The 26838-nt window shown below is 32.0% G+C and overlaps 1 protein-coding gene across 1 annotated transcript; it reads left to right on the top strand.

Annotated features, from left to right (window-relative positions):
- On the top strand, window positions 1-25782 carry LOC116108910. Its single transcript, XM_031395156.1, has 14 exons — window positions 1-32; window positions 110-214; window positions 390-452; window positions 623-690; window positions 988-1085; window positions 1349-1400; window positions 2167-2259; window positions 2819-2929; window positions 3189-3537; window positions 3861-4333; window positions 5502-5611; window positions 6577-6635; window positions 6724-6911; window positions 25565-25782. The coding sequence occupies exons 4-14, from the start codon at window positions 634-636 to the stop codon at window positions 25751-25753; spliced, it is 1779 nt and encodes a 592-aa protein (XP_031251016.1). The 5' UTR covers window positions 1-32; window positions 110-214; window positions 390-452; window positions 623-633; the 3' UTR covers window positions 25754-25782.
- Window positions 25783-26838: the final 1056 nt, after the last annotated feature.

Below are 26838 nucleotides of genomic sequence, written 5' to 3'. Positions count from 1 at the left end.
GAAGCCTCAATCTCCTCTCCCAATCCCAATCGGTAACGACTCCAGGAACCCTAGAAATCAATTTCATTTATTCTTCATTGCTATTGTTAATTTCTTATTTTTTTGACAGGCAACTGTGAGGTTTTGATAAATGCAAATAACTTCACTTGCAGATCTGACCACCGAAACACCCTCCAAATCTCCCTCTCCAAGACTGCAAAAATCAATATCTCAGGTACTTGTTTAATTTATTTCTTATTCTTACATTGTTTCTTAGATAATAAATATGCAATATGATCTAGTTAGGTTGAGTTATCAGTATATAGTTCTCTATTTTGTTTATAAATTATTAAATATTCTTAGTTGTAACTAATTCTAATACTGTCATAAATGTTAACTGTTTTTGACAGTGAGAGAAGAGGTAAATTCGAAGTCAAGTGGTGATATTTATAACGCAAAACCTGAGGAAAAAGGTAAGCTTATTTTTTCATTAATTTCCTTTTTAAATTTCATTGTTGCAGCTGCAATACTAGGTTATTTTATTTTATTTTATTTTTCTTTTTTAATTTTGAGAGTTATGGTGGTTTTAACTGATTTAATTTGATGATTTCTTGTTAGTTATTGATTCTTTTGGGTTGTGTAGGGAAGGATTATATGATTGTGCTAATTAATCCTAAGAATGCCGATGACAGTGAGAAATCCTACCTTCAGGTACATCTGTCTTCATATATGTAGCGTACAAGGGCTTCTTGTTCATAAGTTTAGAGTTGAGACTTCATGTAGTGAAAATTTCGGCAGCTTTATTAGTATAATTATTTGTTCTTTTAGATGGTCGTGAAATAGTTTTATGAGAGACTTACGCTTTGTTTATCTTTTGAATTTGATATATTAAGCCCAATTATGATATTTTGGTTTATGATATTTTCTGGTACATTGACTGGTATATCACCTATTCACTTGTCCTATTAGAAGCTACATTCCTTCTAAGTAGTCATAGTGGTTTTTCAGGAAGTACTTAATATATACACAAGAGAGCTCCCCACAATGAATTATGCTGCTAATACTGGAAAGCAATCGATGTTCCTTGAAAAATGTGTACTGAACGGGTACAAAATGCTTTCATTTTCTCTTATGCTTGTTGCAGGTTTAAAAAAATTAATACTCATAATTGTGATCCATTCTGTTCCCATCACAAGTTAATGAGTAAATGGGGTCACTAAAATAGGCAGCCTACAATTCTACAATATAGATTGATATATTCTATTTATACATAAATTATAGATATGTCTTCTGTCAATAATTTCTTGCTGATTGGCATAATTAGTTGCTAGGTCAAGAAGTTTTTATAATGTTAAAATTAATCCTGCAGGAAATATTGTACGCTGCTTTTGAAATCCAAATCCACAGAAGGTTATGAAGAGGTAGGCTTGTTTTGCTCTTTTGTTGTATAGTCTGGTATGTAGAAACTTTTACTATTTTATTCTATTTTCATTTTTTGGGGATGAGAAACAAAAATTTACTTTTAAAGAGGTAGGAAAATGTTAACGGTAATTGGAGTCCACCAGAATCATGTAATAGAAGAGAAAACAAAGACTGGATAGCACCCCTTTGTCCAAACCACAGAAAAACATCAACCTAATCTTAACAAGTACCTACAAGGACAGTTCTTATTAACTTGCACTTAACAAACAAGAGTATCTTAACCATGGAACTTTATTAGTTATTTATAGTTTTTTTCTCTACTAAAGGTGTTGGACTCATCATATATATCTATTGTTGGGTAAGCTTCATGTACCTGATGAAGGTGCAGTCTCTTAAGAGGGTTATGTTAACACGTGCATTTCAAAACTAAAATGGTAACTTGGTATTATTTACTATTTGAAAGAGTCAAAGTATTATGAACATAAATTATATATGTAGGTGATAGTTGTTACATGCCAACTTACTAATTTTAAGTTTCTTAGCATATGGCTTTAGGGCATACTTTAAAAGTTCTCCAAATAATATAGTTACTGCAAAGGATCCCTAGATAAGTGCTTTTTTAATTTTTCATGATTGATGTGAATGTTTCTTGTGTCTAAGCACCTTATTTATCTCTGCACAATTTAGAATATTCATTGGCGTTATTAGGTTTTCACTTTTCCCTGGTTACCTGGTAATTGTTTCTCCTTTATTTTATTTATGTAGGTTGTAGCTGCAATTACCTATCAAATTGTTCCTGCTGACACACAGTATGCTGAGGTCCCACTTGCTGCTGTTAGCTCAATCTACCAGCATGAGGTGGTTGTTGTTTATGTTTTCATTCTATACCGTTATGTTGCTTACATTGGCCCAAAAAGGCATTCGGCTAGTGCTTTTATAATTGGTCGGAAATTACTCTTGTTGTAATGGACAGCCATAACCAATTGCTCCCCTCTGATTGTGATAGTTTAATCTTTTATCTAGGAGTTGATACTGTTTGGTTTGGTTTCTGATCACAACGAAGACAGGGGATCAAAATAATCTATAATGATTGCAAAATATGGACGACCAATAAAAACTGCAAAGAAAATTTGGTGTACACAATTTAAGTCATTTACAAATTTCTTTGACTGTGAATGTTCCCGAATCTGATAGCTCATCGACATCTTATTATTTAATTAATAGTACTTTCATTATGTTAAGTTTTGGATCTTATTTTCCTCTCCTTTGTGTGCAAAATTTCTTTGCAAAATAATAAGGCATGTGAAAAGCTATTATTAGTACTTCTTAATAATCTTTTTCTCCTCCTATTAGTTTTCATGTGAGACTCATCTAGAAAATTTTCCCTCAAGCGATTTCCTTGTTTTAATGCCTTCAGGGATTTGGTCACTTCTTGTACATGGAATTGAGCAAGAGACTTCAGGGTGTTGGTATATGCACAGTAATTTGTTGGGGGGATAGGGAATCTGAAGGTTTTTGGCTTAAACAGGTAATTCTTGACTTGGAATTATATCTATGGAAAGGGACACAATTGTTATTAGAGAAGTAACCTTTCTTCTCATTCCTTCTCTTTATTTATTTTGCCAAATTAACATTTTTGTATAAAGACCTCATTTTCTATAATATAAATTTTCTGACAGTAGCTAGCTGTTTTGCTTCTTATTTAAACAAGAACTGGTTGGCATATTTGCAGGAGCTAGTTATATAATATTTGATGTTTGAGTTTGGTAGTAATTGAAAAAGTGCAGGGTTTTCAATCAATAGCAGAGGTAGACACAAAAGGTAGAACTCGCAGGTTGCCCATTAAGGCTGACATTCGGAAAGCATTATGCTTTCCTGGTGGTTCAACCCTCATGATCTCTCATCTTGACAAGAACCCTTCAACTAACTTTCCAGATTCTCTAAATTTCTGTTTTCCATTAAAGCCTTGTGGGAAGTCTTCAGTGTTATCTGTTAATGAATCTGTAGAGCCTGAACTCGATGGAGAGTGTAACAAGTTACCAATGTCACAGAATCAAATCTCTTCCACTGCAAAAAGTTGTCAACCTGAGCAGTTGGTAAAAGATGGGTTTCCAAGAGAAGAAACCAGGTTGGCTGGTAAGTGAAATTACACACACACACACACACACACAGAGTTCATATAGTTTTGAAAATATGCATTCCCTTCTATTAAGTGACTATGGAAAAAAGATTCATGACTAGAGGTGAAATCACATTGGGTAGATCTTGAAACCTTCAAGATGCTCTCTGAATCAGTTTTCACTATTTAGTGTAGACCTACTTCAACTGTTACAAAAATTTAGAAATTGATTTCTAATGATATCTAAGTGTCACCTCTTTCAGTTTGTCTTCCTAACAAAATTTCATAGGTTTTATATTAGGTGCTGACCTTTTTTTTTTTTTCCCTTTGTTTTTAACAGGTTTTTCTCAGGGTTGGGACTTAATGCATAGTTTTGGGGACCGAACTAATTTAGAGAAGGCACAGCGCAGCAACATGGCCATTACTGCAGCCAAGATTGGGGCTGATACTGATGCTATACACTGTACTTGCTCTGCACAATGTGCAAAGAGGAGGATTTGGGAAGCCTCATTGCCTTCACTGAAGTCCAAAAAAGTTAAAGGAAGTCATCATGTTGATTGTCAGTTAGATTCTACCTCTGGTTTAGTTTCAGAAGGTGATGAAGCCTTGGTGATTTCAGGAAGTAAATCTTTGGTGGAAGTTACTCCTAGCTATCCTTTGACTAGTAGTTGCATAAAAAGTAGTGCAAAAGATGAAGCAGTTTTTACTACTTCAGCAGGTCTCATTAGCAAAGAACTTCTGTCCAATGGAGAATGCTTTAGAATCATGTTGATGAATATTGCTGAATGTTCTAAGAAAATGCAGCTCACAAAGGTATGTCTCCTTTATTTAATATTTTCTGGCACAAAGGCATTGATAATTTGCTATTTCTATTGCAGTAATTGAAGTTGGGTATGTTGTTAAGATTCTGATCCATGTATAAATGTTTAGAAATGTAGAACAATTAGAAGTTGACCATCTCCTTACCTATCTTGACTTTATTGGAAATAGTTCCTGATGTTGATGCCTCTCAGAGTTAGGTTTCTAAAATGATACTACTTTATTTTGTACATGCAAATGTTATAGAGGATTAGCATTTTTTCTTTTGATTCTGCCAGAGAACTGCGTAAGAGAAATTTAGTTATACATGAAGATTTGTTATCAGACTAATCAAAATCCTCAATGTTGAGTTTACATTATTGATGAGACCCTTAAAAGGAACTTTGTTGGACAAGTCCTTAAAGAGACATGTTCCATTGGCTATTCTAAAAGAAATATCCTAAACTATCTACCAAAGTTTAACTGTGTCCACTTTTTAAGTTTTTTTTTTTTTTTTTCTATAAACTAAGGTATGCAACTAGGAGAATTTCCAATATTTTCCCCATCTGGACACGGAGAACCTTTCACATCTTATTATTAATAATCAGTCCGCTTCAAATGAAAATAAATCTACCATCGGTGTATATCTTAATCTTCCTGTTTTGAGGGAAATTTTCAAAATACTGGCACGAATTGCAACTACAATATACTTGTTTATTGTGATTGAACATCAACAAAATCTGTAAAAGGCATGCAATACTACATCTCACTATGCTAATAGATAATGTTGAAATGCAATATGTGATTAGAAGAAAGAATCTTGTAAAAACTCATATCCAACAGGAAAAATCTGTTCAATAAAATTAAACAGTAACCCTTTTAGTGTTTCGATATTAAAGTAGAGAAGTTTAGCTGACACTCTACATGAGTTCAAAGCGAACTCCAAGGATACGTTCTCGTGTGATGATTTCAGGTGATTCTTATGTTATGATGCTATGTATTAAATATTCTTATATATATATGGTAATTTTGAACAGTTAGTCTTATTTGGTTAGATCCCCACCTATTCCCCACCAAATTTTTTGATATACCGCTTGGTGTCAGTACCTTTTAAATAATGTTTTCTTTTCTTCGGAGGTTTCTATTTGAATGTATTTTTTGAGCATTAATTATTTTGATGTAGGTAATTGAAAACTTGGGCGGTGTTGTTACCTATGATGGAAGTATAAGCTCCCATGTTGTCACAGGAAAAGTGAGAAAGACCCTGAATTTCTGCACTGCTCTCTGTTCAGGGTTAGTCTTATTTGGATCCTCATATTTATTATACTTTGCTGAATTGCTCAAATCTAACATGCATATTTTACATGGTTATATGCATATATTCATCAAATTTCTGTTTTGATTATGATCTTTTTTTTGATAATTTTCTTACTTTAGAAATTACTGAATTTTGTGTTTCAGGAAAATTTGTCAAAAATGTATAAGAAAATTTTCATTTTCATTAACTCTTTATCACTTAATGGTTATTTATTTTTGTCTCCTCTTTGAGTTTCTGTTTTTCTATTAAGATACATTGTATTTTCCTGAGTATTTTATTTGATTTTTTTGTTTGGATGGTATAGTTTATAGTCATTAAAGGACCTTGTAGTGTCTGAGGGTAGAATGAAGGTTTTTTCTTTTACAAATTTTTTTCTCATTTCATTCAATGTTATTCATTTTCTATATGGTCCTTGTTGTAGTTCCGGTTTGGATTAATATTCCATCAGAATAAACTTCAAAAGCTGAATATTTGATCTATGGTGTTACTTTATGGAAGTGTAACAAAATAAGCCCCCACCAGATTTGAGTGATTTATTATCATGACAGCTATAATTTCTAGAATGCCAAGCATCTTGTTGAGATACAAACTCAGTTTCAGAAAGATGAAACAAAGTGGAAAGACTTGTCTACTTCCCATGAGACCTGCATAATGTAAAGCATCACAGAGGCTAGATATAAACCACCCCTCACTCCATCTTTTATTTATTTTTTTTTTTTTTTTTTTTTTTGGGGGGTGGTGGTGGTGTCTGATTTGTTATTGCAGTTTCCACTTTGCATATATGTCTATTTTGCTCGTTTCCTTGAAGACATGTAGTTTGTTCTTCTCGAGTTCTAGTTATTTTCAGTCGTCTTGTTCGATATTTTGCTTGCATGAGATCTTTATTTTTAACATACACATGCCATAATTTGTAATGGTGAGGTGATGGCCCCTAATGCAGAGCATGGATAGTCTCACCCAGTTGGTTAAAACAAAGCTTTAGAGAAGGAAGATTTGTAGGTTAGTTCATGATAATATTTTGCTCGTTCTCCGTGTTTATCAAAGCACTTTCACAGTTTATTTGACTTCCTGCTATCTTCCTGTGCAGATGAATTACCCTATATATTATATGATGAAGATTATGTGTTGAAGTACAGAGCTGAGTTGAAAACTGCAGTTCTTAGAGCTAAAGCAAGGCCAGGAGGTTTATTTAAAGGATACAACATAAGCATGGCTGCTCATGTTCAACCCCCTGTCAAAACGCTATCTGCCATCGTCAAGTCTGCTGGTGGAAAAGTAAGTTTGAAGGATCTCTATAGGCTGTATGTTTGTGAGGAAAGTCTACTAGTTCTTTTTATGCACAAATTGTTTTTTTTTTTTTTCTTCTTTTAATTTCCAATCAGTAGCTTTCATATGCTCAGTTTGATGATTAGACCATATTTAATGTGTAGAAGATGGTTAGTGATAAGTAAAAAAAATTCTAAAAAAAGGCGAAAATTAGTGCTTCCAAGTTTCTGTGGGGCCATCCTTCGGTTCCATTTTCATTTTCTACTTTGACAAACTGAATGCAAATCAATTTTGTTTTTTTTAGAGGTTATCATTTCTGGAAAATAACATTCTGATAAATAAAATACAAAAACTTGTTAAATAACATTTTCTAGAAATAACAAAATATGTTTTAATATATAATTATCAAGACTTATTTTAATAAAATAATATATTCGATTGAATATTTAGTTATTATTTCACTATCAAGTTCTAAGTAATTTAAGTAAATAGTAATTAATAATTTATATGATAAATTAATAAACATTAGTACATTACTAGTAAATGATTACCAATTGTTAATTAATTATAACATTACATTATAAACTAAGTAATTTACTAATTAGTATATAACTTAATTAAATGATAAAAAATTAATTAATTATAACATATATTATAAACATTAGTAATTTATTATATCATACATACCTAATTAAATGATTAGAAATTTAATAATTATAACATATATTATAGTTAAATGATTAGCATAACATTACATTATAAACATTAGTAATTTACTATATTAGTACATTACTTAATTAAATAATTAGAAATTAATTAATTATAGCATACATTATGATTTATAGTATGATTACTTAATTAATTATAACATTACATTATAAACATAATATTTACTAAATTATTACATTACTAATTAAATTATTAGTACATTATGTATGACAACTCATGCCTATGAGTCACATTATATTAAGAAATCATTAAAAAATTTAAAGTTAAGTCATATAATTATTTAAAGAAAGATTCATAAATCATATTATATAATATTTAATTTTATTATTGTGTCACAAATTCACAATTAATGTTAATTAAACTTTATTTCACTCTAGTAATTATAATATTATTAATATTTGTATTTTTGGATTATAAAATTTACTAAAATTAATTCCCAAATTAATTCCATAACTATACTTTGTAAAATATATATATTTATAATTTTAAGATTTTCTTAGTTTGTCAAAGGTGTATTTGTAAAATTTTAATGTTGTGTTTGTATTTTTTAAACTAATAAGGGGTTATTGATTTTTTATGGGTCCGAGTAAGGAATTGGAACCTGTATTTCAGTTCAGTTTTTCCAACAACCTGTAGGTTCTGGTTTCGGTTTCGTTTTTTCTAAAAATGTAGGGTACTTAAACTACTCACCCCAATACCAAGGGCAAAAGGTGGCCAACATTATAATATACCTTAGACCATTTATTTTAACATTTGAAACTTCATGATAGACGAATTTTATTATTTCAGAAACCTTAAGGGAAGTTTTGATATTACCTAAATTGAGAATTTTCTTAACGCAAGAAATTAGTAAAGATTGAAATGACTAAAATGCTACCAATATAAGCAAATCTACTAGAATACCCTTGTTCCCGCCTATTTAAGATTACATTTCCCATTCGAAACCCAAGAACATAAACCATGGCGCCAAAGAAGAAGCCTCATCTCCTCTCCCAATCCCAATCGGTAACGACTCCAGGAACCCTAGAAATCAATTTCATTTATTCTTCATTGCTATTGTTAATTTCTTATTTTTTTGACAGGCAACTGTGAGGTTTTGATAAATGCAAATAACTTCGCTTGCAGATCTGACCACCGAAACACCCTCCAAATCTCCCTCTCCAAGACTGCAAAAATCAATATCTCAGGTACTTGTTTAATTTATTTTATTCTTACATTGTTTCTTAGATAATAAATATGCAATATGATCTAGTTAGGTTGGTTATCAGTACATAGTTCTCTATTTTGTTTATAAATTATTAAATATTCTTAGTTGTAACTAATTCTAATACTGTCATAAATGTTAACTGTTTTTGACAGTGAGAGAAGAGGTAAATTCGAAGTCAAGTGGTGATATTTATAACGCAAAACCTGAGGAAAAAGGTAAGCTTATATTTTCATTAATTTCCTTTTTAAATTTCATTGTTGCAGCTGCAATACTAGGTTTTTTCCTTTTTAATTTTGAGTTATGGTGGTTTTAACTGATTTAATTTGATGATTTTTGTTAGTATTGATTCTTTTGCTTGTGTAGGGAAGGATTATATGATGTGCTAATATCCCAAGAATGCCGATGACAGTGAGAAATCCTACCTTCAGGTGCATCTGTCTTCGTATATGTAGCGTACAAGGGCTTCTTGTTCATAGGTTAGAGTTGAGACTTCATGTAGTGAAAATTTCGGCAGCTTATTAGTATAATTATTTGTTCTTTAGATGGTCGTGAAATAGTTTTATGAGAGACTTACGCTTTGTTTATCTTTTGAATTTGATATATTAAGCCTAATTATGATATTTTCTGGTACATTGACTGGTATATCACACTATCACTGTCCTATTAGAAGCTACATTCCTTCTAAGTAGTCATAGTGGTTTTTCAGGAAGTACTTAATATAACACAAGAGAGCTCCCCACAATGAATTATGCTGCTAATACTGGAAAGCAATCGATGTTCCTTGAAAAATGTGTACTGAACGGGTACAAAATGCTTTCATTTTCTCTTATGCTTGTTGCTGTGTGAGGTTTAAAAAAATTAATACTCATAATTGTGATCCATTTGTTCCCATCACAAGTAATGAGTAAATGGGGTCACTAAAATAGGCAGCCTACAATTCTACAATATAGATTGATATATTCTATTATACATAACATATAGATATGTCTTCTGTCAATAATTTCTTGCTGATTGGCATAATTAGTTGCTAGGTCAAGAAGTTTTTATAATGTTAAAATTAATCCTGCAGGAAATATTGTACGCTGCTTTTGAAATCCAATCCACAGAAGGTATGAAGAGGTAGGCTTGTTTTGCTCTTTTGTGTATGGTCTGTATGTAGAAACTTTTACTTTATTCTATTTTCATTTTTTGGGGATGAGAAACAAAAATTTACTTTTAAGAGGAGGAAAAGTAACGGTAATTGGAGTCCACCAGAATCATGTAATAGAAGAGAAAAAGAATGGATAGCACCCCTTTGTCCAAACCACAGAAAAAACATCAACCTATCTTAACAAATACCACAAGGACAGTTCTTATTAACTTGCACTTAACAAACAAGAGTATCTTAACCATGGAACTTTATTAGTATTTTAGTTTTCTCTACTAAAGGTGTTGGACTCATCATATATATCTATTGTTGGGTAAGCTTCATGTACCTGATGAAGGTGCAGTCTCTTAAGAGGGTTATGTTAACACGTGCAGTTCAAAACAAAATGGTAACTTGGTATATTACTATTTGAAAGAGTCAAAGTATTATGAACATAAATTATATATGTAGGTGATAGTTGTTACATGCCAACTTACTAATTTTAAGTTTCTTAGCATGGCTTTAGGGCATACTTTAAAAGTTCTCCAAATAATATAGTTACTGCAAAGGATCCCTAGATAAGTGCTTTTTTAATTTTTCAGATTGATGTGAATGTTTTGTGTTCTAAGCACCTTATTATCTCTGCACAATTTAGAATATGATTGGCGTTATTAGGTTTCACTTCCCTGGTTACTTGGTAATTGTTTCTCCTTATTTTATTTATGTAGGTTGTAGCTGCAATTACCTATCAAATTGTTCCTGCTGACACACAGTGCTGAGGTCCCACTTGCTGTGTTAGCTCAATCTACCAACATGAGGGGTTTGTGTTATGTTTTCATTATACTGTTATGTTGCTTACATTGGCCCAAAAGGCATTCGGTTGTGCTTGTAAATGGTCTGAAATTACTTGTGTTGTAATGTACAGCCATAACCAATTTCTTCCTCTGATTGTGATAGTTTAATGCTTTTATCTAGGAGTTGAACTGTTTGGTTGGTTTCTGATCACAATGAAGACAGGGGATCAAAATAATCTATAATGATTGCAAAATATGGACGACCAATAAAAACTGCAAAGAAAATTTGGTGTACACAATTGAAGTCATTTACAAATTTCTTTGCTGTGAATGTTCCCGAATTGATAGCTCATCGACATCTTATTATAATTAATAGTACTTTCATTATGTTAAGTTTTGGATCTTATTTTCCTCTCCTTTGTGTGCAAAATTTCTTTGCAAAATAATAAGGCATGTGAAAAGCTATTATTAGTATCTTAATAATCTTTTTCTCCTCCTATTAGTTTTCATGTGAGACTCATCTAGAAAATTTTCCCTCAAGCGATATCCTTGTTTTAATACCTTCAGGGATTTGGTCACTTCTTGTACATGGAATTGAGGAAGAGACTTCAGGGTGTTGGTATATGCACAGTAATTTGTTGGGGGATAGGGAATCTGAGGTTTTGGCTTAAACAGGTAATTCTTGACTTGGAATTATATCTATGGAAAGGGACCAATTGTTATTAGAGAAGTAACCTTTCTTCTCATTCCTTCTCTTTATTTATTTTGCCAAATTAACATTTTTGTATAAGACCTCATTTTCTATAATAAAATTTTCTGACAGTAGCTAGCTGTTTTGCTTCTTATTTAAACAAGAACTGGTTGGCATATTTGCAGGAGTAGTTATATAATATTATGTTTGAGTTTGGTAGTAATTGAAAAAGTGCAGGGTTTTCAATCAATAGCAGAGGTAGACACAAAAGGTAGAACTCGCAGGTTGCCCATTAAGGCTGACATTCGTAAAGCATTATGCTTTCCTGGGTTAACCCTCATGATCTCTCATCTTGACAAGAAACCTTCAACTAACTTCCAGATTCTCTAAATTTCTGTTTTCCATTAAAGCCTTGGGGGAAGTCTTCAGTGTTATCTGTTAATGAATCTGTAGAGCCTGAACTCGATGGAGAGTGTAACAAGTTACCAATGTCACAGAATCAAATCTCTTCCACTGCAAAAAGTTGTCAACTGAGCAGTTGGTAAAAGAGGGTTTCCAAGAGAAGAAAACCAGGTTGGCTGGTAAGTGAAATTACACACACACACACACACAGAGTTCATATAGTTTTGAAAATATGCATTCCCTTCTATTAAGTGACTATGGAAAAAAGATTCATGACTAGAGGTGAAATCACTGGGTAGATCTTGAAACCTTCAAGATGCTCTCTGAATCAGTTTTCATATTTAGTGTAGACCTACTTCAACTGTTACAAAAATTTAGAAATTGATTTCTAATGATATCTAAGTGTCACTCTTTCAGTTTGTCTTCCTAACAAAATTTCATAGGTTTTATATTAGGTGCTGACTTTTTTTTTTTCCCTTGTTTTTAACAGGTTTTTCTCGGGTTGGGACTTAATGCATAGTTTTGGGACGACGAACTAATTTAGAGAAGGCACAGCGCAGCAACTGGCCATTACTGCAGCCAAGATTGGGGCTGATACTGATGCTATCACTGTACTTGCTCTGACAATGTGCAAAGAGGAGGATTTGGGAAGCCTCATTGCCTTCACTGAAGTCCAAAAAAGTTAAAGGAAGTCATCATGTTGATTGTCAGTTAGATTCTACCTCTGGTTTAGTTTCAGAAGGTGATGAAGCCTTGGTGATTTCAGGAAGTAAATTTTGGTGGAAGTTACTCCTAGCTATCCTTTGACTAGTAGTTGCATAAAAAGTAGTGCAAAAGATGAAGCAGTTTTACTACTTCAGCAGGTCTCATTAGCAAAGAACTTCTGTCCAATGGAGAATGCTTTAGATCATGTTGATGAATATGCTGAATGTTCTAAGAAAATGCAGCTCACAAAGGTATGTCTCCTTTATTTAATATTTTCTGGCACAAAGGCATTGATAATTTGCTATTCTATTGCAGTAATTGAAGTGGGTATGTTGTTAAGATTCTGATCCATGTATAAATGTTTAGAAATGTAGAACAATTAGAGTTGACCATCTCCTTACCTATCTTGACTTTATTGGAAATAGTTCCTGATGTTGATGCCTCTAGAGTTAGGTTTCTAAAGATACTACTTTATTTTGTACATGCAAATGTTATAGAGGATTAGCATTTTTTCTTTTGATTCTGCCAGAGAACTGCGTAAGAGAAATTTAGTTAACATGAAGATTTGTTATCAAACTAATCAAAATCCTCAATGTTGAGTTTACATTATTGATGAGACCCTTAAAAGGAACTTGTGGGCAAGTCTAAAGAGACATGTTCCATTGGCTATTCTAAAAGATATCCTAAACTATCTACCAAAGTTTAACTGTGTCACTTTTTACGTCGGAATAAATTATGAAAGATTCAAAGCAATAATAATAGAATAAAACATTTAACTCACCCTTAATACATAGGTTTACTATATGATAGATTATGTGTACACAAATATGATAGAATACCCAGCATCCTGGTGAACACAATGTATTTGCAGAGTTGAAGAATTAAGTCTTATCGACAACAAAAAGGATTGTATATTATTTGGTTTGCAAGAAAGTTCACTTATTGTAAGCTAATGAAATGTTGTCTACAATCATTAACCTAAGTCCAACGCTCCCAAGCTACAGCTTCAGGCAATTATTGTATTCAACTCAGCAGCATAGCAGTTCTAGTTTAGCAAGCATTATTTGAAGAAACTTAGACAGATCTTATCACACACAAGAAAATAATGATAGAATCAATTCAAGCATAAACAGTATTGAATACATTCTTCTGGTTTTCCATTTCTCTTCACCAGGTCTCCACATAAAGAAACATCAATCTGCAATTCAAGCATCAACCTCGCAGAAGCAATTATAGCAAAAACGCCTATCAGCTTTACCAGGGAATGGTCTACACCCCTAAAGCACTGCTCAAAGATTTCAAACTAACTGCCACCACACCTTCACATACTTAACAAAGCATTGTATTAAATTAGATTTAAAAATTTATTATCGCTTTTCAACCGTTCCAATACCTCAACTAATTAGCTCCTAAACAAACCACCGAAATCCCACATGCTTCGGTATCCTACAATTATATAACAAATTTTGTGTTATTTATCAATAAATATAAGAAAATATTAACAAAATTGATAATTACTAAATTTTTACCTTTAACCTTTTTTATCATTTTCTTGCTTTCGCAATTTCTTCTCTTTTACTTTACGAACAATTGATGTATTCAGGAGATCATGAAGCCAGACAAAATGTATCATGTACCAAGGCCCCCCTCCATATCTGAACATGAAAATGATTAGTGCAAATTCCATGGTTCAACTCCAAATCTGAGACTTCAAGCATCATATGTAAATTATACACAACTTGGATCCACTACCATACTCAAACTATTAAATGTATACAGGAAGAAGTTTGTCTAACTATAAATCCATGAAGGTAAGATTACAATATCGAGCAACCTACAACGTAATATATACATGAAAATATTATTTAATAGATGTGAAGATGAACATTGCAAGCATAAAAAAATTTAGGTGGTTGCAAAATATACTTACAAGCAGCTATATTAAGATAAATTATTCCATGACTTTGTGAATTTGCCCAAATTCCAGATTTCACCTGGAAAGCATCCTTTTTGGTTTGAGTAGTTGAGACTAATGAAGACTTTACAGCCAAGTAGTTAAGGCTTGATCACTGTAGTCAGAAGTAAAACGTCACCAAAAGTGTTCTTAGATATAACATTCAAGAGATCACGAAGCCGGCGATTCAGTGAGTGACGAGGCGTGTTGGCGTCAAGCCAATGAAGATTTGGCGTGCCAGACTCTATGGTTTCGGTGGTTAAGGTCAGGGTTTGGTTTGTCGCCGTTTTAATGGATTTTGTAATGAAATCTCATCAATTAATAAAGATTTCAGAACGACCGAAAAAAAGGAAAAAAGGGGCTATTTCATCAAACACAAAGCGATGGAGAAGAAAAAACATAAGAAGCAAAAAAATGAGCGATGGACAAGAAGAAACAGAAAATGAAAACGATGGAGGAGAAAAAAAAATCATTAATTGATGTGGCAAGTAACGTGGCAAATGCCACGTCAGTTTGTAGGGTTTCTTTGTATAACTCTTTGTAAGACTATCATTTCTCAAATGATATTATTGTTTGTTAGAAGAATAGCATACCAACCCATTGAATATAGCATCTCAAAAGCATACAAGAATAACGGATGCCAACCACATTCATGATAATACACGCTACAGGTGGGTAGAACTGGAACCATAACCTATCCAAAATCGACACTCTGCGGGAAGATTTTGGTTCTAATTTTCTGGAATCGTTACTGTGCGAGTTCGGTTCTGGATCCTATATGTGTAGGAACCAGAACCTGTGATGGGAACCCGAAACAAGTACCCAACTGGTGGGTACTCGCCTAGTTACCTTGAATGGAACGTGTCTTTGAATTGAGTTTGGGTACCCAAGTAGGAACTTGTATTGGAACTTGGATTTAAAAAATATCAATAAAGAATTGACGGTCTTTCGTAATTTTACATATAAAAAAATTATAAATGGCTAAATGAGATGAAATGTTATATAAAAAATTATAATGTAACAATGACAATAACCAATCAAATATATATACAATTAATTATACATATAAACTTCACCATATAAAAAACTTTAATATATTATAATAACCTAATCAAATGAATATATTAAAATTTTTACATATAAAAGACTTTAATATATTATAATATTAAAGTTTTGATTAATTAAGTATATAAATTATAATTGGAATTAGAATCCAATTAAAAGTGTTTTAATGTTATTAAAAGAATTATTTTTAATAAAATAATATATTCGATTGAATAATATTTAGTTATTTATTTCAACTATCAAGTTCTAAGTATATTTATAGTAAATTAGTAATTAATAATTATATATGATAAATTAATAAACATTAGTACATTACTAGTTAAATGATTACCTAATTGTTAATTAATTATAACATTACATTATAAACATAAGTAATTTACTATATTAGTATATAACTTAATTAAATGATAAAAAATTTAATTAATTATAACATTATATTATAAACATTAGTAATTTATTATATCAATACATTACCTAATTAAATGATTAGAAATTTAATTAATTATAACATTATATTATAGTTAAATGATTTAGCTAATACCTACTGATAAACATTAGTAATTTACTATATTGTACATTACTTAATTAAATAATTAGAAATTTAATTAATTTAGCATACATTATAGATTTAGTATGATACTTAATTAATTATAACATTACATTATAAACATTAATAATTTACTAAATTATTACATTACTTAATTAAATTATTAGTACATTAAGTATACAACTCATGCCTCATGAGTCACATTATATTAGATCATTAAAAATTTAAAGTTAAAGTCATACTAATTATTTAAGAAAGATTCATAAATCATATTAATTAATATTTAATTTTATTATTGTGTCACAATTCACAATTAATGTTAATTAAACTTTATTTTCACTCTAGTAATTATAATATTATATAATATTTGTATTTTTGGATTATAAAATTACTAAATTTAATTCCCAAAATTATTCCATAACTATACTTTGTAAAATATATAATTATATTTTAAGATTTTCTTAGTTTGTCAAAGGTGTATTTGTAAAATTTTAAGTTGTGTTGTATTTTTTAAACTAATAAGGGGTTATTGATTTTTTATAGGGTCCGAGTAGGAATTGGAACCTGTATTTCAGGTTCCGTTCTTTTTCCAAACAACCTGTAGGTTCGGGTTTCGGTTTCGTTTTTCTAAAAAATGAGGGTATAAACTACTCCCCCCTAATACCAAGGGCAAAAGGTGGCCAACATATATATACACCTTTAGACCATTTATTTTAACATTTGAAACTTCATGATAGACGAATTTTATTATTTCAGAAACCTTAAGGGAAGTTTTGATATTTCCTAAACTTGAGAATTTTTCATTACGCAGAAATTAAAGATTGAAATGACTAAAAGGCTACCACATATAAGCAAATCTACTAGAATACCCTTTTCCCGCCTATTTAAGATTACATTTCCCATTCGAAACCCAAGACATAAACCATGGCCAAAGAAGAAGCCTCAATCTCCTCCCAACCCATCGGTAACGACTCCAGGAACCCTAGAAATCAATTTCATTTATTCTTCATTGCTATTGTTATTTCTTATTTTTTGACAGGCAACTGTGAGGTTTTGATAAATGCAAATAACTTCGCTTGCAATCTGACCACCGAAACACCCTCCAATCTCCCTCTCCAAGACTGCAAAAATCAATATCTCAGGTACTTGTTTATTTATTTCTTATTCTTACTTGTTTCTTAGATAAATATGCAATATGATCTAGTTAGTTTGAGTTATCAGTATAGTTCTCTTTTTGTTTATAATTATTAAATATTCTTAGTGTTAACTATTCTAATACTGTCATAAATGTTAACTGTTTTTGACAGTGAGAGAAGAGTAAATTCGAAGTCAAGTGGTGATATTATAACGCAAAACCTGAGGAAAAAGGTAAGCTTATTTTTCATTAATTTCCTTTTTAAATTCATTGTGCAGCTGCAATACTAGGTTTTTTTTTTTCTTTTTATTTTGAGAGTTATGGTGGTTTTAACTGATTTAATTTGATGATTTCTTGTTAGTTATTGATTCTTTTGGTTGTAGGGAAGGATTATATGATTGTGCTAATTAATCCAAGAATGCCGATGACGTGAGAAATCCTACCTTCAGGTGCATCTGTCTTCTATATGTAGCGTACAAGGCTTCTTGTTCATAGGTTTAGAGTTGAGACTTCATGAGTGAAAATTTCGGCAGCTTTATTAGTATAATTATTTGTTCTTTTAGATGTCGTGAAATAGTTTTATGAGAGACTTACGCTTTGTTTATCTTTTGAATTTGATATATTAAGCCTAATTATGATATTTTTCTGGTACATTGACTGGTATATCACTATTCACTTGTCCTATTAGAAGCTACATTCCTTCTAAGTAGTCATGGTGGTTTTTCAGGAAGTACTTAATATTACACAAGAGAGCTCCCCCCAATGAATTATGCTGCTAATACTGGAAAGCAATCGATGTTCCTTGAAAATGTGTACTGAACGGGTACAAAATGCTTTCATTTTCTCTTATGCTTGTTGCAGTTGTATTAAAAAAATTAATACTCATAATTGTGATCCATTCTGTTCCCATCACAAGTTTGAGTAAATGGGGTCACTAAAATAGGCAGCCTACAATTCTACAATATAGATTGATATATTCTATTTATACAAATATAGATATGTCTTCTGTCATAATTTCTTGCTGATTGGCATAATTAGTTGCTAGGTCAGAAGTTTTTATATGTAAAATTAATCCTGCAGGAAATATTGTACGCTGCTTTTGAAATCCAAATCCACAGAAGGTTATGAAGAGGTAGGCTTGTTTTGCTCTTTTGTTGTATGGTCTGGTATGTAGAAACTTTTACTATTTTTATCTATTTTCATTTTTGGGGATGAGAACAAAAATTTACTTTTAAAGAGGAGGAAAGTAACGTATGGAGTCCACCAGAATCATGTAATAGAAGAGAAAACAAGACTGGATAGCACCCCTTTGTCCAAACCACAGAAAAACATCAACCTAATCTTAACAATACCCACAAGGACAGTTCTTATTAACTTGCACTTAACAAACAAGAGTATCTTAACCATGGACTTTATTAGTTATTTATGTTTTTTTCTCTACTAAAGGTGTTGGACTCATCATATATCTATTGTTGGGTAAGCTTCATGTACCTGATGAAGGTGCAGTCTCTTAAGGGGTTATGTTAACACGTGCATTCAAAACTAAAATGGTAACTTGGTATTATTTACTATTTGAAAGAGTCAAAGTATTATGAACATAAATTATATATGTAGGTGATAGTTGTTCACATGCCAACTTACTAATTTTAAGTTTCTTAGCATATGGCTTTAGGGCATACTTTAAAAGTTCTCCATAATATAGTTACTGCAAAGGATCCCTAATAAGTGCTTTTTTAATTTTCCATGATTGATGTGAATGTTTCTTGTGTCTAAGCACCTTATTTATCTCTGCACAATTTAGAATATTGATTGGCGTTATGAGTTTTCACTTTCCCTGGTTACTTGAATTGTTTCTCCTTATTTTATTTATGTAGGTTGTAGCTGCAATTACCTATCAAATTGTTCCTGCTGACACACAGTATGCTGAGGTCCCACTTGCTGCTGTTAGCTCAATCTACCACATGAGGTGGTTTGTGTTTATGTTTTCATTCTATAGTTATGTTGCTTACATTGGCCCAAAAGGCATTCGGTTAGTGCTTATAATTGGTCGAAATTACTTGTGTTGTAATGACAGCCATAACCAATTTCTCCCTCTGATTGTGATAGTTTAATCTTTTATCTAGATTTGATACTTGTGGTTTGGTTTCTGATCACAGAAGACAGGGGATCAAATAATCTATAATGATTGCAAATATGGACGACCAATAAAAACTGCAAAGAAAATTTGGTGTACACAATTGAAGTCATTTACAAATTTCTTTGACTGTGAATGTTCCCGAATCTGATAGCTCATCGACATCTTATTTTAATTAATAGTACTTTCATTATGTTAAGTTTTGGATCTTATTTTCCTCTCCTTGTGTGCAAAATTTCTTTGCAAATAATAAGGCATGTGAAAAGCTATTATAGTACTTCTTAATATCTTTTTCTCCTCCTATTAGTTTTCATGTGAGACTCATCTAGAAAATTTTCCCTCAAGCGATTCCTTGTTTTAATACCTTCAGGGATTTGGTCACTTCTTGTACATGGAATTGAGAGAGACTTCAGGGTGTTGGTATATGCACAGTAATTTGTTGGGGATAGGGTCTGAAGGTTTTTGGCTTAAACAGGTAATTCTTGACTTGGAATTATATCTATGGAAAGGGACCAATTGTTATTAGAGAAGAACCTTTCTTCTCATTCCTTCTCTTTATTTTTTTGCCAAATTAACATTTTTGTAAAAACCTCATTTTCTATAATATAAATTTTCTGACAGTAGCTAGCTGTTTTGCTTCTTATTTAAACAAGAACTGGTTGGCATATTTGCAGGGCTAGTTATATAATATTTTGTTTGAGTTTGGTAGTAATTGAAAAAGTGCAGGGTTTTCAATCATAGCAAGGTAGACCACAAGGTAGAACTCGCAGGTTGCCCATTAAGGCTGACATCGTAAAGCATTATGCTTTCCTGGTGGTTCAACCCTCATGATCTCTCATCTTGACAAGAACCCTTCAGCTAACTTCCAGATTCTCTAAATTTCTGTTTTCCATTAACCCTTGGGGGAATCTTCAGTGTTATCTGTTAATGAATCTGTAGAGCCTGAACTCGATGGAGAGTGTAACAAGTTACCAATGTCACAGAATCAAATCTCTTCCACTGCAAAAAGTTGTCAACCTGAGCAGTTGGTAAAAGATGGGTTTCCAAGAGAAGAAACCAGGTTGGCTGGTAAGTGAATTACACACACACACACAACAGAGTTCATATAGTTTTGAAAATATGCATTCCCTTCTATTAAGTGACTATGGAAAAAAGATTCATGACTAGAGTGAAATCACATTGGGTAGATCTTGAAACCTTCAGAGGCTCTCTGAATCAGTTTCACTATTTAGTGTAGACCTACTTCAACTGTTACAAAAATTTAGAAATGATTTTCAATGATATCTAAGTGTCACCTCTTCAGTTTGTCTTCCTAACAAAATTTCATAGTTTTTATATTGGTGCTGACCTTTTTTTTTCCCTTTGTTTTTAACAGGTTTTTCTCAGGGTTGGGACTTAATGCATAGTTTTGGGGACCGAACTAATTTAGAGAAGGCACGCGCAGCAACATGCCATTACTGCAGCCAAGATTGGCTGATACTGATGCTATACACTGTACTTGCTCTGCACAATGTGCAAAGAGGAGGATTTGGGAAGCCTCATTGCCTTCACTGAAGTCCAAAAAAGTTAAAGGAAGTCATCATGTTGATTGTCAGTTAGATTCTACCTCGGTTTAGTTTCAGAAGGTGATGACTTGGTGATTTCAGGAAGTAATCTTTGGTGGAAGTTACTCCTGCTACCTTTGACTAGTAGTTGCTAAAAAGTGCAAAGATGAAGCAGTTTTTACTACTTCAGCAGTCTCATTAGCAAGAACTTCTGTCCAATGGAAATGCTTTAGAATCATTTTGATGAATATTGCTGAATGTTCTAAGAAATGCAGCTCACAAAGGTATGTCTCCTTTATTTAATATTTCTGGCACAAAGGCATTGATAATTGCTATTTCTATTGCAGTAATTGAAGTGGGTATGTTGTTAAGATTCTGATCCATGTATAAATGTTTAGAATGTAGAACAATTAGAAGTTGACCATCTCCTTACCTATCTTGACTTTATTGGAAATAGTTCCTGTGTTGATGCTCTCAGAGTTAGGTTTCTAAAATGATACACTTTATTTTGTACAGCAAGTTATAGAGGATTAGCATTTTTTCTTTTGATTCGCCAGAGAACTGCGTAAGGAAATTTAGTTATACATGAAATTTGTTATCAAACTAATCAAAATCCTCAATGTTGAGTTTACATTATTGATGAGACCTAAAAGGAACTTTGTGGACAAGTCCTTAAAGAGCATGTTCCATTGGCTATCTAAAGAAATATCCTAAACTATCTACCAAGTTTAACTGTGTCCACTTTTAATTCTTTTTTTTTTTTTTTCTAAAACAAGGTATGCAACAGGAGATTTCCAATTTTCCCCATCTGGACACGGAGAACCTTTCACATCTTATTATTAATATCAGTCCGCTTCAAATGAAAATAATCTACCATCGGTGTATATCTTAATCTTCCTGTTTTGAGGGAAATTTTCAAAATACTGGCACAACTGCAACTACAATATACTTGTTATTGTGATTGAACATCAACAAAATCTGTAAAAGGCAGCAATACTACATCTCACTATGCTAATAGATAATGTTAAATGCAATATGTGATTAGAAGAAAGAATCTTGTAAAAACTCATATCCAACAGGAAAAATCTGTTCAATAAAATTAAACAGTAACCCTTTTAGTGTTTCGATATTAAAGTAGAGGTTTAGCTGACCCTCTACATGAGTTCAAAGCGAACTCCAGGATACGTTCTCGTGTGATGATTTCAGTGATTCTTATGTTATTGATGCTATGTATTAAATATTCTTTATATATATGGTAATTTTGAACAGTTGTCTTATTTGGTTAGATCCCCACCTATTCCCCACCAAATTTTTTGATATACCGCTTGGTGTCAGTACTTTTAAATAATGTTTTCTTTTCTTCGGAGGTTTCTATTTGAATGTATTTTTTGAGCATTAATTATTTGATGTAGGTAATTGAAAACTTGGGCGGTTGTTACCTATGATGGAAGTATAAGCTCCCATGTTGTCACAGGAAAAGTGAGAAAGACCCTGATTTCTGCACTGCTCTCTGTTCAGGGTTAGTCTTATTTGGTCCTCATATTTATTATACTTTGCTGAATTGCTCAATCTAACATGCATATTTTACATGGTTATATCCATATATTCATCAATTTCTGTTTTGATTATGTCTTTTTTTTGATAATTTTCTTACTTTAGAAATTACTGAATTTTGTGTTTCGGAAAATTGTCAAAAATGTATAGAAAATTTCATTTTCATTAACTCTTTATCACTAATGGTTTTTATTTTTGTCTCCTTTGAGTTTCTGTTTCTATTAAGATACATTGTATTTTCCTGAGTATTATTTGATTTTTTTGTTTGGATGTATAGTTTATAGTCTTAAAGGACCTTGTAGTGTCTGAGGGTAGAATGAAGGTTTTTTCTTTTACAAATTTTTTTCTCATTTCATTCAATGTTATTCATTTTCTATATGGCCTTGTTGTAGTTCCGTTTGGATTAATATTCCATCAGAATACTTCAAAAGCTGAATATTGATCTATGGTGTTACTTTATGGAAGTGTAACAAAATAAGCCCCCACCAATTTGAGTGATTTAATCATGACAGCTATAATTTCTAGAATGCCAAGCATCTTGTTGGATGCAAACTCAGTTTCAGAGGATGAAACAAAGTGGAAAGACTTGTCTACTTCCCATGAGACCTGCATAATGTAAACTATCACAGAGGCTAGATATAAACCACCCCTCACTCCATCTTTTATTTATTTATTTTTTTTTGGTGGTGGTGGTGTCTGATTTGTTATTGCAGTTTCCACTTTGCATTATGTCTATTTTGCTCGTTTCCTTGAAGACATGTAGTTTTTTCTTCTCGAGTTCTAGTTATTTCAGGCCGCTTGTTCGATATTTTGCTGCATGAATCTTTATTTTAACATACACATGCCATAATTTGTAATGGTGAGTGATGGCCCCTAATGCAGAGCATGGATAGTCTCACCCAGTTGGTTAAACAAAGCTTTAGAGAAGGAAGATTGTGGGTTATTCATGATAATATTTTGCTCGTTCTCCTGTTTATCAAAGCACTTTCAAGTTTATTTGACTTCCTGCTATCTTCCTGTGCAGATGAATTACCCTATATATTATGATGAAGATTATGTGTTGAAGTCAAGCTGAGTTGAAAACTGCAGTTCTTAGAGCTAAAGCAAGCCAGGAGGTTTATTTAAAGGATACAACATAAGCATGGCTGCTATGTTCAACCCCCTGTCAAAACCTATCTGCCATCGTCAAGTCGGCTGGTGGAAAGTAAGTTTGAAGGATCTCTATAGGCTGTATGTTTGTGAGGAAAGTCTACTAGTTCTTTTTATGCACAAATTGTTTTTTTTTTTTTTTCTTCTTTTAATTTCCAATCAGTAGTTTCATATGCTCAGTTTGATGATTAGACCATATTTCATTTGTAGAAGATGGTTAGTGATAAGTAAAAAAAATTCTAAAAAAAGGCAAAATTAGTGCTTCCAAGTTTCTGTGGGCCATCCTTCGGTTCCATTTTCATTTTCTACTTTGACAAACTGAATGCAATCAATTTTGTTTTTTTTAGAGGTTATCATTTCTGGAAAATAACATTCTGATAAATAAAATACAAAAACTTGTAGAATAACATTTTCTAGAAATAAACAATATGTTTTAATATATATTATCTGAATTTTTTATTAAAATTCTTCATAGTTTTAGAAATCAAATTAATTACTTTATAAAAAATAAACAATTCAAAAATTCTTTCTGGTTTTGATAAATAAGTCTTCAAATAGAACAGTACAAAGATCTGTTTTCCTTTTTTTTTATTACTTTTTAGATTTTAAGGGGAAAACATAATTTGCTTTTTCTGAAATCAGAAAATGAGAATATATCTAAACAATATTTGCATTTTAAAAGGAGAAAAAGAAGAAAATGAGAAATAAATGAATATGCCCTTGGCAATAGGAATTTTTTTAATTTGCCTTTCTCATCTTTAACTCATGCCTTAGACCAATTTGCTTATAGGTGCTCAATCTCTTTTTGCTTCGATTTACTAATCACTAAAATTCAACCATATTTTTAATTTTTTTAATTGCCATTCATGTGTTGTCTTTTTTTATTATTATTATTATTATTTTTGATAGAATAATCAATTAATAATGTTTTAATGCGAACTTAGCTAACTAACTGCTATCAATGTCCAAGAAAAGATTTTATGGAATGTCGGCAAGCTGTTTGTACATGCTTGATATGCATGATACATACAGCTAAATACATTATGCATGGTAATTAGAATGTTTGGAATTAATATGGTGTATGGTTTTTCAATATGGCATATCCTATTTTCAATATGGCTACAAATTTTGCTTGTCTGGTTGGATCTTAATTATTAAAGGTTCATTTTTAACTATCAAAGAAATTGTATCGCAGGTTTAAAAATAGAGGTTGATTTTGATCCTCGATGATAAATGAATATATTCGTGCATGTACTAGAATGTATGTTGATTGTTATGTGGACCGTGTTTGGGTATGAGATGCGGCCTATTATGATCGCAAGTAAAATTTTCTCCATCACATATTTAACTTAGTCGAATTGGCTTCTCTCTTGTGCTTTCCTTCTCAAAGTCTAAATATCTTCCACTTCATTGAGTAAATTGATTTTTATTTTTTCATTTTACGGAAAATCATGCTTTAGTTGGGTTTATGGTACAATTAGCTAGCTTTAGTGCTTTGATAGTTGTTTCAAGCTTTCTGAATAGAAGGCTCATTCTTTATTTCTGTACATTTTGTCTATCATATTGTTATCTTCTTCGCAATAGGGTGGATTTAGTTGTAGAATTTTTATGTACCAATGTAGAACCTTTTTTCGTAGAAATTTTGAATTTTTGTTTTCATCATTCCATTGCTTTATTTTTGCTGCTTTCCATTTATTTCTGGTTAATGGGGATTGTGGCCTAACTTGAAAGCCTTAGGAAGTGAGAGGTATAACTTAATATAGAGCTCTGATGGTAGTCGCAACTGAGGTTAAAAACAATGATATAATATAAGTTAAATGGCTTATAACATTGGTGTTTACATAAAATGTACATTTGGAGAGGTTTTTTTTTGTCCTAATTAGTGTCTTCAACATAATAAATCTGACAATGACATCATATATTCAGGTTATTGCACGACTGGACATTGCAAATGAAATGTCGAAAATGATATATATTGCGTGTGAGGAAGACATGGAAGAAGCATTAACTGCTGTGAAGAAAGGAATATGGACTTTCAGCAGTGATTGGTTGATGAGTTGTATAATGAGGCAAGAGCTTGATTTGGAGGCCCCCCAGTTTGCAGAATCTTTATGAGTTCATTTATGCATTGTACAAAAGGTAAAATAGTGTGGTAGAACTCAGATTTAAATAAAATAATGTTAAATTAAATAAAAAAAGAATATATTGTTAAAAAGAAGTTAATATTAATAATAAGTATAGTTCAACATTGGTGTTATAAGTAGTCTTAAGGAATATTTAATAATTTCCAAAAATGGTTTATGCGGTAACCACTCATTTATGCAAGACATAGACACTTAAAAACCAATGTTTTAAAACCTAACCCGGGGTGAAACTCGGCAAAGTTGTCGAGTCCCAAGTTAATTGGTTTAACCGGTTTGATCGACGGTCAAACTGGTTGACAAAAACTTATAAAGTTAAGCAAATACATCTCTAATAATTATGTTAAGTCCCTATAGGTTTGAAATTTAGCAAATACACTCTAAATACAAATCGGTTGGTGATTGGTTGGCAACGACGACACCCTAGATGCAATCTCAATCATCATTTGAGTCAATTCCCTTTAAAATATACCTAAGATCTGGTCGAAATAGGTTTGATTTCAGTCAGATCTCATTGACGTTAATGTCGGCATTCTAAGTCAGATCTCATCGACGTCGACATTAACAATCCTCCCCATCACCCAGAAATTACTCTCCTCTTCCTCCTGACCAAAACCCTCCTCACTCCACTCCTGATAGCCTTGCCAATCACCAGCAAAAGCTAGTTGTTGTCGTTCCCAGTTTTGTTCGATTTTCGGTCGATTTACTTGTTGGAAATCAACTCTATCACCACCATTGCATTCATTGTCACTTTCTCTTTAAAAGCCCTAACATTTCGGCTGTCAATTGTCCATTGATCATCCTCCCAAATCCTAGGGTTTTGGACGAATAAGAAAAATATAAATCCGACCAATTGAAGCTTCCGGGTTCCGGTTGAACCGTTTTAACCGACCAGGCAGGGCTGGGTTTTAAAACATTGCTTAAAACAAAGAAATTTCCTCCTTTAATAACAAGCTGTCCTCCATCGTCAAGCCTTTTCTCTATGAGAAGATTCCAAAAAAGAGTTTTCCAATAGTTAAACCAAGAAAAATTAGAGTTCAATCTCTGACTTCACAACCA

The sequence above is a fragment of the Pistacia vera genome, unplaced genomic scaffold (genome assembly GCF_008641045.1).
Source record: "Pistacia vera cultivar Batoury unplaced genomic scaffold, PisVer_v2 Contig570, whole genome shotgun sequence".
NCBI lineage: Eukaryota > Viridiplantae > Streptophyta > Magnoliopsida > Sapindales > Anacardiaceae > Pistacia > Pistacia vera.
This window is presented reverse-complemented; position numbering and strand designations above follow the sequence as displayed.

What these genes read in the sequence shown, in the direction of transcription:
- LOC116108910 (XM_031395156.1), top strand. Translation starts at nt 634, where the DNA reads ATGATTGTGCTAATTAATCCTAAGAATGCCGATGACAGTGAGAAATCC. An exon ending in GCTCAATCTACCAGCATGAG is followed by an intron (nt 2,260 to 2,818) that starts GTGGTTGTTGTT and finishes TAATGCCTTCAG; the next exon opens with GGATTTGGTCACTTCTTGTA. An exon ending in AAGGTTTTTGGCTTAAACAG is followed by an intron (nt 2,930 to 3,188) that starts GTAATTCTTGAC and finishes GAAAAAGTGCAG; the next exon opens with GGTTTTCAATCAATAGCAGA.